Source organism: Cebus imitator, unplaced genomic scaffold (genome assembly GCF_001604975.1).
Source record: "Cebus imitator isolate Cc_AM_T3 unplaced genomic scaffold, Cebus_imitator-1.0 Scaffold170, whole genome shotgun sequence".
Classification (NCBI taxonomy): Eukaryota; Metazoa; Chordata; class Mammalia; order Primates; family Cebidae; genus Cebus; species Cebus imitator.
In genome coordinates this window covers 862,568-876,170 of record NW_016107485.1, presented here as the reverse complement: position 1 = coordinate 876,170, position 13,603 = coordinate 862,568, and the positions used below count along the sequence as shown (strand labels likewise).

At 37.1% G+C, this 13,603-nt stretch overlaps 1 long non-coding RNA gene and 2 gene segments (V, D, J or C); 1 reads left to right on the top strand and 2 right to left on the bottom strand.

The window, feature by feature from the left end:
- LOC108315321 overlaps window positions 1-13,603 on the bottom strand; it is a 307,441-nt gene that overhangs the window by 247,031 nt on the left and 46,807 nt on the right.
- LOC108315341 overlaps window positions 1-13,603 on the top strand; it is a 271,354-nt gene that overhangs the window by 211,399 nt on the left and 46,352 nt on the right. The window lies entirely within an intron of this gene.
- Window positions 4,608-5,504, bottom strand: LOC108315323. The segment is given in 2 exon segments: window positions 4,608-5,142; window positions 5,307-5,504. Coding segments are annotated over 2 exon segments (405 nt in total).

The window sequence follows — 13,603 nt, the reverse complement described above, 5'->3', positions numbered from 1 at the left end:
GTGGGGGGTGGGGAGCTGGGGAGAGATAGCAAGGGGAGAAATGCCAGATGTAGGTGATGGGGAGGAAGGCAGCAAATCACACTGCCACGTATGTACCTATGCAACAATTTTGCATGTTCTTTACATGTACCCCACAATCTAAAATGTAATAAAATAAACAAATGGGGGAAAAAAAAACACTTGTTGAAGAAGTTAATTATTTGATCTGAGAACAAACACACTTTCTGCATTACAAAGGGACTGAAGACAGTGCCCTCCATGGGTGCACACATTCATTCAACATTTATACCAACTACATAACAGGCTCTGTGCTTGTGAATTTCACATACTGAGAGGTAAGGGTAATGGATCCCCTGCAGGGTAGCCTTCCAGAGAGGGTATTGGTTCTCCTAATAGAGCCCCAGCCTAGCGCTTGAGGCAATATATTTTGAGGTGGCAGATCAGGACTGGAGGCCGCAGATTTTCTTAATTTTGCTATAATCACATATTTTGGAGCCCAGCCCCCCTGCCACAGTAAGGCCTGGTGCTTCCCCAGTAATGCAGCCTTAAAGTTCCATGGCTCAAGACTGGGCTCTCTTTCTTAGGGTCTCACATTGGCCATGCTGGATTGCTATGTGCTGTTTCAGAATATAGGGTGCATGCTTCCTCCCTGGGGAAACTACACACCTGCTCTTTCTCATCTTTATGAATTTTCTCTAGTAAACACTGTTCTAGAAGATCTGGTGTGTGTACTGTTTACTTGACATGTATACCATCACATTTTAAATGTCATAAAAACTTTGGCAAGTGGTTATTATTTTTTCCATATTTTTTGATGAGAAAAGTGAGGCTTAAATACATTTATGAAGCTTGCCTAAGGGCATAGAGCTCATAGAAGAGTTTGAATACTCAGAAATTCTTTCTGATACCAAATTTGGTGTTCATGCTATTGTAGTGTTAGAATCTCTAAGTCTAAATGCAGTGCACTAACAGTTTCAAAAATGATATTTTTCTTTTTTAAAATTCATTTTTTCCCTTGTAACCCTCTTGCCATAAATTTTGAGGATTAATCTTATTCGTTCAGTAAAGGGAGATTGTGAAAGGATCCGGTGACACCAAAAGGTCAAATTCTTGACTTTGTATTCAAAATGGACTTAAAAGGTCTTAGGAGGAAAATGTATCCTGAAATAAGGCATATTTTTGAGTTGCAAGAGCCAGGTACTTGGTAATTTTTCTTTTAGAAAATTTATGTATGAAGAGCAGAGCCTGAGGTTTCGGCACAGTTTTAAAAAATTGCAAATCCTGTCTAAAACCCTGAGCTAGCAATGCGGATGATAAAAACAACAGGATAGGTTGACTATCCCCTGCAAAGAGAGCTTTTGCCTGCTTCTCATCTGGAACTCTGATAAGATCTAACTTTGTGAAATGATCTGCTGAAACATATTGCAGGCACAGTAGAGTAGAAAGGACGTTATGGTCTTTTAAAATGTTGTCTTCTAAAATATCTTCTAAAAGTTATTGCTTGCTTAAGGGAGCTCATGGAAAGTAGCTGGAAACTGAGAACCATGTGCCTGCAACAAGGACCTCATTGAAGAAGGTGTATAGTGCACAGTCTAAGTGAAGGATGTGCTTGAGTCTCAGAGGATCAACACCTCCAGCAGGAAAGGAGATGGGATGCAAGGTAGCTGGAAGAGATGGAAGAGCACGCATGCTGAGTCTTAGAGAAATTCCTAAATGCTGCACCTGACATTTACACTTAGATTTCATTGACCAGAATGTAGTTCATGCCCAAACTTCGCAGTAAGGAGGTCTGGGCAACACGGATTTTATTCTGGGGCAGAGTAGAAGAGGGGAAGACAGCAGAATGGATATTGAGGAAAAAAGCATCAGGCTGTACCTACCACACAGGATGAAGGACTTTATATAATGATGAAAATCTAGAAGAGATGGATAATTTCTTGGACATTATCAATGCTAAAAAGACTGAAGAGTTATAAGTCATAAACCATATACACCAAAAACATTGCACTAGATAAATAAAGGAGAAGCAATTTGCGAGAACTTGACAAAATAAGTGAAAGATTTCGGTGGTCTTTTTCAGAATGTGACAGATTTTAGAAAACAAAAACAAGAACATAGGAATATTTAATAATATGATCAAAAAAGCTGAATACACACACACACACACACACACACACACAGCTTTCCAATAACATTATTATGATTATGTACTTGGCCTTCATGTTAATCTTAATAAAAGTTTTTAAAAAGTAGAGCTCATATAGGTGCATTCTCTGACCATAATTTAGTGAAAATAAAAAACGTTAACTCTTTTGATATTAAGAAACAACTTCTAGATAAACCTTGAGGCAGACATACTATTAAATGAAAAAATAACCAACTGTGTTAAAAGCAATGAAAAAGAGACTAGTTCACACCAAAACATGAGACAGGGTGGAAGGAATATTCAAAGGAGAATTACTCATCTTCAATGCCTTTTCTGGGACACAAATAGCACCATTGAGAAAAATGTCTCCTTTCCTAATATTTGTGGTAAGTGGACTTGGCAACTGATGTATCTGATTAAGATGGATCCAAGTATTTTATGGAACTTCTTGTCAGTAGAAACTCTGATCACGGACAGCAAGTGCCAGAAGCTTAGCATAATGTCACCAGAAACATTCCTAAAGGTCCTACTGGGGGAACAATGTATTTGGTTTAGCATGCTCTAATGTGTTGGAGATTTTCACCTTTGACAGTATTTTCTTACTACACCATCACACCCTTAAAATCAACTGCTTCAATTTTGAATGTCTGTGTTGTTTCTTCTAAACTAAGGTTTAATAATGTATTTTCAGTGATTCTAGTAAAATAAAGCAAAAAAAAAATCTATATACTCATAAGTTGGGAAGGGATCAGTAAGGGAGGTGGAAAGAACTCAGTTTTTTATGTTATAAAGATCAAATTAATGAAATTCTTAGTTCTATTCATTTGTTTTAGGGTTTGTTTATATTCCTGATCTTAAGAAGATATAAAATTCCATCTTCAGAATCCAAGAGTTCTCTCTAAGAAGGAAGAGATTTGCAGACTTAAGTGAATATTATTCCTTCAGTAAATTAGATTGGATTGAGCAATTTTTTTTTCCCTGTGATGAATGGTTTCCTTGTGAATTTGTTTTCAGCATGGAAGTGAATGTGTGAAGACATGCTGTTAAATACTCCAGAAAGGTTATAGAAAATCTGATGTAACATCCTGTTGGCTGATTCTGTAACAACAGAGCAAATAAGATTGTCAATGCCAAGTAAAAATTTCCTGACAATCAGTCATTAACAAGGAAACTTGCTTTGGTAACAGGTCAAGAAACTTGAAATTTGAGATATGTTATGAGTATTTAAAAATACAAGGTCAAAGTTTTTTCAGCCTACTCTGTCAGAGTGAAGCCTCTGTTTGACTCAAAGGATGACGGAACTAGTCAGTTTTTCATGTCGAATTTTATTTCATCTAAATGTGAAAGTTATTATAGTCCCTGCTGGAGGCTCTGAGTGGTAGCAGGAGCTTTGGTCCGTACACTGCTGTGCCTGACTTTTCATAATCTGCCAACAAATTGCCGCAGAAGCTGGTTTGCTTGTAAAGACTCTATGGGAAATTTAGAAAAATAAGTATTTTTAGTTTTTAAATGTTTTTAAGGTGCTATTGCTTAGGAGCGGTCAAATGTTGAAATGTTAAGGTCAGCTTTTTACATTTTGGTAATTTCTGAAATATTGTCACTTAAAAGCCTGACTGAATCAAGTTTATTATTTTTCTAGAAGTTTGGGATGAAAATGTGATGCAGTTGATATCTGAAGATACTGACTAGGGCTTGTTTATCTCATTAGTGGGACAGGAAAACTTATTTTCAATTATTTTTATATAACATTCAAATTGGGGATTTCTTATAAGACAATTTTCCTGAAAGTGAAATTTATTCTAATCTAGTCTGCAATGGGCAAAAAACGTTTAAAATAATTCTTCAGTGTAGTAAAACAATTACAAAAAAAATAAATGGAGGGAGAAGAAGAAGAAACTGGTAATTAATATAGGAGAAAATATGATGTTCTCCTGATTGGCAAGGACACTCAGATAGTCTTGGAGTAAATCCAGCCAAAGGATACATTTCCCAGAGATTCTCCACACATTGAGATAAACAGATACTTAGATCACATGGATAGTATCTGACTACTGTAGTCAATATTTTAGCAGGAAACATTAGGTAAGGAACCTCACATAGAACATTCTTTTAAAAAGCATGTATTCTTTTTTTATTTCATTGGTAAATGCCATACGTTACATTCACATATAAAACAAATAATGATTCCATATTTCATAGGAATTATTTGTGACAGTTGCACTACATGTAAAATTATTCCATAAGGGAAGACTAACAAATTCTGACAGTGAGGCAGTAAAGGATGAGAACTCATATCCTCAGGAAATACATGTATAGGATTCTTTCCTCAGCCTGAATACATTAAAAAAAAAATACAAAAAGATTTTTTTTTTTTCCCCTGAGCTAGGCATGGTGGCTCATGCCTATATAATCCCAGCACTTTGGGAGGCCAAGACGGGAAGACAACTTGAGGCCAGGAGTTTGGGACCAGCCCGGGCCACAGAGCGAGACCCTGTCTCTACAAAAAATAAAAAATTAACTGGGGGGAAAAATTCCACAGTTAAGAAAATAAAACATCTTTTTTTCACCTATTTCAGAATTTCCCTTGCAGAAAGAAATGCAGAGACAGTGAACAAGCGTCGCAGCCATAGTTCTTCAGCAGGAGTAGGCCTGGGGCATCAGTTGCAGGTTTGGGTACAGACTGATGATGTTAGGCGAGCACTGTGTGTCCACGGCACAGAAGTAGGTGGCAGAGAGGCCATGCACGGGGGCTGTGATGTGCAGGGTGCTGAGACGGGCTTTGGTATCAAGTGAGGCCGTTAATTGTCCCTCCTGGATCACTGCTCCATTTGCCAGCAACACAAACAGAGATTCCAGGCTTTTCCCAGGATCCTGCCTGTACCAGTGCAGTCTATCTGAAGCTGTGGTTGAATAATTGCAGTAGATAGTACAGTTTTTTCCCTCCTGCGTGCTCAGGAACAGAGGACTTTGTCCCACTTTCAGCTCTCCACGTAGCCCTGTCCAAAAGAGAACATTTCAGAAGGAGGCACTCACCCCAATAATCCAGTTCCTCCCCAGGGAACCCAAATGAGTCGCATTGAATCTTCTCTCTACCCCCGAACATTATAGGGACAACTCCTTTACTCCCATGGCTCCCTTTTTCAATGAAGCCTTAGCTCACGGTCTAGTTGAAGCCACAGAATCACTGCTAGTAGCTTCTTCATATTTTTTTTCTGTCCACTTCACTGAAGCCTGAGATTTAGAAGCCTTGAAAGCTGGCCAGGGCTATCCAAATATAGTAGTTTTTCTTTCTCTACAGAACACGATTTCAAAAGATGTTCCAACCAATTAGAATCACATCCTGCAATTTACTAAGTCCCTTCTCTTCTTTAAAAAAAAAAAAAAAAGAAAAAAGAAAAGAAAAAAAAAAAGAGTGGGGGTGGGGTTGGACAGTAATTATGAATGGAAACAGTGCCCTCTTCAGGACACTTAGAGAAATTCCTGAGAAAGTAGTAAGTAGAATTGGTGCTTCTTGCAAGCTAGCAAGGTGTTCCGAAAAATTTCCTAGTGAATTAACTCTTTAACATCTCATTGATTAAGTGAGGGAATTTTACAAATGACAGAAATGTAATTCAAATGAGTTTAGGCAAGAAGTAAATGCACTGACTCTGATAAACTTGGCAAGAGCAGAAGTGTATATGGACTTCAGGCATCCAGGGTGCCAGGGAACGTAATCCTTCAATACTTCTCCTTTCATTCTGTGTCTTAGTTTCCTTCTTCAGACCAGATTCCACCACAAAGCAGCAGGTGTGACTGTAAACATTTTCTGGTTGGGATTCATCTCACAGTGTAGCCACCAAGGAAGTACTGAGGCTCCTTTCTGATCCCAGATTTTAAAATATTGAGGTAAGGCTTCGATTGCCTCAGTCTGAGCCAGGCAATTCATGACTGGAGTGGTGTATACATAATATGATTGGCGCAGCTGGGTTAGGCATCTACCTCTGGATCATTCATCAGCCCATTCATAAGTAGGATGGCAGTCTCCACTCATAATACATGGTTAGAATTTATATTTTACCAAGAATGAGTTACTATTCTAAGTGAACAAAATGGTAGATGCCCACACAGTCGTGTTATCTCAACTCTGTGGACTGTTGATGGAGGGAGAGTGGGAGAGAAGGAAGGCTTTTATTTCTTTAGGACTCCTCTAACATGAGTAGCTACTCCTGGTGAACTGGGTTAGTCTATGACTCACCTTGACCTTCTGCACATGGTGTACCTTTTCTGTACTATGTTGAACACATCACATTTTCTTCAGTTCCTCAAACACCTCTTACACAAAGTTGTGGAAGAAAGAACAAAAGATGATAATAATAGCTAACATGTGTTGAGCTGTACTGAATGCCAGGCACTATGCTAAATGAATGCATAATCTCATTTAATTCTCATAAGATCTGTATTTTTACAGAAGAATAAACAGGCTTACAGAGGTTAAACAATAAGCTTTTGATCATGCAGCTGGCAAAGGATGGAGTTGGGATTCAGCCCACCTGTGTACTGAGCTAATGCCCAATCCTGTGCTTTTCTGTGTGTATGTAACAGACTTCTGTTAGGATTTGGGGACTACTTGTTGGGGGCAGTAATTTTTTGCCCATTATGCTCACTACAGTCGATGTGGAACAGCTTTCTTTTTTTTCCCTTCAACTTTTATTTTAGATTCAGGGAGTAAAAAAGTACAGATTTGTTATCTGGGTATGTTGCATGATGCTAAGGATTGGGGTACAAATGATCCTATTACCCAGATAGTGACTGATATGGTTTCGCTGTGTCCCTACCCACATATCTTGAACTGTAGCTCCCATAATTCCCATGTGTTGTGGGAGAGACCCAGTAAGAGATCACTGAATGATAGGGGCAGTTTCCCCCATACTGTTCTCCTGGTAGTAAATAAGTCTCATGAGATCTGATGGTTTTATAAGGGGTTTCCACTTTCCCTTGTCTCTCATTTCTCTCTTACCTGCCACCATGTAAGATGTATCTTTTGCCTTCTGTTATGATTGTGAGGCCTCCCCAGCCACGTGGAACTGTGAGTCCATTAAGCCTCTTTTTCTTTGTAAATTACCCAGTCTTGGATATGTTTTTATCAGCAGCGTGAAGGGACTAATACAGCGAGCATAGTGCCCGATAGTTAGTTTCTCAGCCCTTCTGCCACTCCCTCCCTTCTTCCTCTAGTAGTCTCCAGTTTCTATTGTTGACATGGTTATGTCCATGTTTACCCAATGTTTAGCTCCCACTTATTAGTGAGAACACAGGGTATTTAGTTTTCTGCTCCTACATTAATTTGCTTAGGAAAATGGCCTCCAGCTGCATTCACATTGCTGCAATGGACATGGTTTTGTTCTTTTTTATGACTGTATAGTATGATATGTTGTATATGTACCACATTAAAAAAATTAAATTCGCCTTTGCTGGGCACCTAAGTTGATTCCATTTCTTTGCTATTGTAAATAGTGCTGCAATGAACATGGGAGTATATGTGTCTTTTTGGTAGAACTATTTGATTTTTCTTTTGCATATGCACCCAGTAATGGGATTGCCGGATTGAATAGTAGTTGCGTTTTAAGTTCTTTGAGAGATCTCCAAACTGCTTTTCACAGTGGCTGAACTAATTTTGGTTCCCACCAACAGTGTGTTAGTGTTCCCTTTTCTCCACAGCCTTGCCACCATTTGTTGTTTTCAACTTTTTATTAATAGCCATTCTGACTGGCATGAGATGGTATCTCATTGTGGTTTCAATTTGCTTTTCTCTTATGATTAGTGATGTTGAACATGATGTTGAGCATTTTTTTCATATGTAGGTTGGCTGCTTATATGTATTCTTTTGAGAAATGTCTGTTCATGTCTTTTACCCATTTTTAAATGAAGTTATTTGTTTTTTGCATGTTCAATTGTTTAAGTTTCTTATGTATTCTGGATAATAGACCTTTGTGGGACAGCTTTCTACATATATTTTCTAGATCTGTTAAATCCTAAACTCAATTATCTACTGTCTTAAGCAAGGTCCCACTGAAATCTCTTTTCCTGCATGAACTCTGTATAACTGATAAAACCATCCAACATTGCTTTTTCTTTTTAAGAACACTTGAGAAGAAGAAAGACATTAAGAACTAAAAGACATTACTTTCAAATAGGTACCCAGCAGGTACCCACCAAGTACCAAATAATGTGATAAATGATGGGGTGAGTAATTCCACAGTATCTAGTCTTGGTCTTAATGGAGTTGTAAGTTAGTTAGAAAGATTAAAATAATGCACATAGAGTTAAAGTTAACAGTACAGAGCAGTATAGCAGCATAGCATTGGGTGTACTTTTTTTTTTTGTATAGGCTGTATGTTAAATCAAAAGAGGGAAATTATGAAAGGCTGTAGGAATTTAGTAAAATCTCTCTGGAGGAGCTGAGGCCTGAAAAATACATAAAGCTTAGATAGAGAGAGAGCACTAAAGGGTATTTCAGAAAATATAGGCAGTTAGGAGGGAGGATGACATGTCTTTGAGAAAGTGTTAAGAATTGTTTGACAGAGAAAATAGAGTCTGAGTAATAGTGTTTGGGAATGAGGATGAATTGATGAAATGAAGAGCAGATAATGGAAGTCAGTGAAAGCTATTCAAAGGGCTTATATTTATGAGAAAATAGAAACTGTTGTGAGATTGTGAATAGTGGGGGGATATGATGGAAAAAATATCTTAAAAAGAAGGGCGTGGCAGTGATGCAGAGGGTCAGAGGGTGGTTGGGAGCTGGTAGGATAAAGGAGAAGAGCAAGATAGAGACTTCAATAATAAAGAGGAAGGAAGACACTCCTTTCAACATGGTGGGAGCAATCTAAGGACTTGAATAAGGTGGTGGTCATGGGAAGTCTAAACAAAGGATACATCGAAGAGCACTTTGAAGGAAAAGCTGACAGACATTGGTACCTGACTATAAACTCAGAAGGTTCAAGCCTGAATAAGGAAAGGATGTGGTGGTATTTATAGAAACTGGGAAGTTGGAGAAGCATCTGAGTATGGAAAGTGTTTTGAAAATGAGGTATGAAGTGAAAATGCCCAGGTAAGAGCTGGAGGTAAAGGGCAAGATCTTAGCTGAATGGAAGGTGTTTGACACTTCGCAGAAACTCAATAAAACATTTATCATTATTATGCATTATCACAGGTACTACATAGTATAATCATTGTGCACATCTATCTGTATTCTCCCACTAGACTATGAACTCCTTGAAAGCAGAGAATTTCTCATAGTCATTTTTGATTTCCCAGTGTGTAGCACAATGATTGGCACATAGTAGGGATGCAATATGTTTTTTTCTTTAATGATGAAAACATAGGAGAGTTGAGACATAGTAGTTGGTATATGTATAGTATTTATTTGCTGAGTATGTGAAGAAGGAAGAGGCAGAATTCAGGATTTTTTTCTTTACAATTTGATGTTGACTATGGAATTGTAAAACAATATAAATTTTTAGAATGTGGAGAAACTTAAATTAAAAAGTCTAAACACCACCCCTTTCATCGAGATCTATTTATACAAAGCATTAATCAGTGATTTGAAAAATTACTTTTTTTGTAGGGTAATAGCACTTTTTGCATTCTTAACATTCTGCATTTGTGTTTTCTTTTTTTATTATCAGATTTCCTAGAAATCCTGTCTTTTTTTGTATATTCTAATATTGCTTTGCATTTAAATTAATTCCTGCATTTATCATTAAACTTTTCCCTTCTTTATTTTGGCTTATTTTGCTCATTTCTTTTTTTATTTCTTGATTTGCCAGATTTGGTTCCATTGTTTTACTCTTTATTAATAGATGGATGTATTTTCTTGTGAATATTGCTTTGAACAAATCTATGGATTTTTAAATGTAGTACCATTATTAGTGTTAATTTTTAATGACATGTAATTTTAACTCTCAGTTCTTTGACCTGAAAATGCTTTGGAATATTATAAGTGGTTAATTCTCTTTCTACTCATTTAGTTAACTATCTTTTAATTATTAGTTTTTAGCTTTATTGCATTAGGAGCAGACAATGTGGCGTATATGATTCTTTCCTATTTTTTTTGAATCATTATATACTCATTTTTAGGTAAATATTCTGTAGCTATATGTTTAATATAAAGTTTTTTCCATCACCCTCTTTTTCTTTCTTTCTCTGAGAAATAGATATTAAAGTGTCCCATAGTGAATATGTTATCAAGTTATTTTTGCATTTCCAACAAATTTTGCTTTATATTTTTCTGACATAGTATTATTTGTTGTTTAGAGAAGGCAACACTAATACTCATTCAATGATTGCCACTAAGTGTGAAGGATGTTGTCAGGAGATGGACAGGGTACTGTGGGAGGTTTAGCAGATGGTTGCATCCAAGTCAAGACAGCTAGAAAAGGCCTCCCCAAATAAATAACATTTAAGCCAAAGTTGATCTCTTTTAGGATGTGAAAGCAGACAGTATCAATCAGGGTTCTGGTAGAAAGCTTATGGCATATTCAAATTGTGTAATTTGAGAAATATGACACTAGTTACAAAAATATAGGCAGGCAGTAGGGAACATATGAGAGTGCTATAACCTGGGACTAGCATCACTCAGATCTTGAATGGAAGGGAGGGAGCGATTACTAAAACCTGGAGGTGGGCTATTTGGAGAGGCCACCATAAGGAGCTGACCTTGTGATTGTGGGTTAATGTCAGTCTGTGTCAGCTCCAGAGGGAGGAAGCTGGGGGAATATATAGTCTGATCTTACTTTCCTCATTTTCTCTGTTCTCTGCTCCCCTTGGGCCAAAACCTTCTGGAAACCAAACGACAAGAAAACTTATTGATGTAATCCCTACAGGTCAGCCACCTGGGCACAGAGCAGGTTGCAGAAGGATGGAGAGAGGACCTGGAGGCAGACAGGAGATGTTAAGCACACAGTCCCAGATGGGCAAAGAATAAAAATGAAAGATGAGGCCAGAGTAGTAAGCTAGAGAAAAAAAGGCTTTGTGAGCCTTAGTAATGATTTGGGATTCCATCCTTTGGGAAACAGGAAGTCACTGATTAGTTTTAAGCAAGAGAGCAAACTCACTGCACTTGTATTTTTAAATAATAAACTCTGGCTAGACTGAAGAGAACATATTAGAGGCTTTGGTGACTTCGTTTACTAGGATGGGGACACAGAGAAGGTGGACATATGGGGTGATGAGATAGTGAGCTCAATAGTGAGTGTGTGCCAAGGAGAGTCTTGGCTAGAGATACGGGTTTGTCAGTCGAGAGCAGTTAAATGGTATTTGAGGTTCAAGAGCCAGTAAGATTTGCCTAGAATCCATGCATAGCATAGAAGAGGTCTTAGGAACTCCAGAATTCAAAAAGTTGGCAGAGAAGCTGTAGCCTTCAAAGGCGGGAGAAAGTGGGAGTAGCTAGGAAGGAAGGAGGAAAACATGGAGAATTTTGAGAAGTCATGCTCTTGAATTGGCTAGTGAACTCTCTGGTATCCCCTAGATGAGTCAGGATAAATTTCTGTAGTAAGAATATCAGGACAAGATTAGTGAGGGCATTTTAAGTAAGAGCAATTTTATACTGACATTTGATAGAATCTCTTCATCTCCAGCAGTCACTCTGATCTAGAAAACTGAAACCCTTCAGTGAAGCTGTGGATTGGAGAGAATTTGCTTTATGCAAGATCTCCATGTCCACAGATTATGTTTTTGTAAAGCATCTGTTCAAAGCCAGAATGTGCCAGGTGGTTGTGAAGAAAGATTATAGATTAGTCCATGGAATTTGAAACTCTTACCATAAATCGATCATCTACCTTTCTTTGCCTTCATGGACAAAGACTATTGAAAAATAATTAGGAGTGTTTCAAGACATCTGGTCCATTAGATTTCTTCTGAAAAAAATTTTTTTTACATGTCAAGACATCAAATTAAATAAATAATAGCCATCTACAGTTTTGCCTAATTCAGATGTATATGAAACCAGGATTTTATAGTTTAGGTATCAGGAAGTAGTTTTCTGATTTAGTGCCAGGATGGCCTTAAATGTGCTAAAGAACAAAATTCTAATACAAATAGGGAGTGAGTCTGTGTTCACATTTTATTACTATTCTTAGAGAACCGTTATCTTATAAAAAGCTAATTCCACAAATATTTACAGGAAAAAGATACAGCAGTATAGACAGCAAAATAAAATGCTGTTTAGGTTGACACTATAATCTAGCATTAATTTTTTTTCCAGGTTATGAACTCAAAACTCTTCCATTTCTGTAAGTTAACCTCCAACCCACAGGAATGTAAACTGTCTGAGCCTTTTCTCAGTTATGGATTGCTAGGTAAATATGCTCTGACAACAAAGTTAATTCCCCAAGAATGCCAGATAAGTGCTTAGTTGAAAATGCTCTTGTAGATAGAGGACAAAAGAAAAGACTAGCAATTATCATTTTTCTTTTTTTCAGGATTGGGATAACTTTTTTTTTTTTACAATATTATTAATAAATGACCATGACATTTAAGCTGTCTTTCTCAAGATAAAGATATATGTTTAAACGACTTTATGTTATACAAGAACTCAATCTTCTATAATTTTCTACTTCATCAGCAGCTATTCTTTCAAGACAGAAATGTCAAATAGGTTTTAGGAAATTCATCAGGTTTATTGAAACTCAAGGCTCTGTCATTAAAATTGCTTGCTGATTTTCCTCAAACCTCACCACTTCATGAAGACTGGCTGAGAATGAATCAGTAATGAGGTGAGCAATCTAATGCAGTGATTTTCAAACTAGAGAACAGGTATGTATTTTAAGGATATCAATTTCCAGATCTTCAACTTCTGTATGTAACCTTTCCTAAAAGTGATCTGAGAACTTGACTATGGTTCTCATTTCCTATCTCAAATTTCACAATTGCCCTTCCCCAACCTTATTCAAGAAGGAATCTCCTTTTGCAGCAGTGCCCTACAGTTTAAACACCTCTGGGGCATTAAATGATGGCACAATTTATTGGTGTTAAGGAAGCCTCCTTTAATTAACCATAAATATGACCCCAGTCATTTTCTTAAGAAATGCATTTCCAAAAAATGTTTGTCTTTAAGTTTAAAATGTGCTAAAATTGCAATATATTTTTGTCGTTTTAATCAAAGTTACATCAACAATAATTATGTTTATAACTCAGTCTAGAAAGTTAATTTTTAACAATTAGAGCAGTATGGTCAGTTTGTACTTTGTGTTGTACATTATATGAGTTTTGACAAGTGTATAATGACATAATCCACCTTTACAGTATTATACAGAATGGCTTCATTGTTCTAAGATTCTGTGTTCTCTTTATTATCCTTCCATCTTCCCTGCAAAACCTTTGGCAACCACTGATAAGTTTACTCTCCCCATAGTTTTGTTTTTGTTCAGAATGTCATATACTTGGAACAATACAGTATGTAGTCTTTTCAGAATGGCTTCTTTC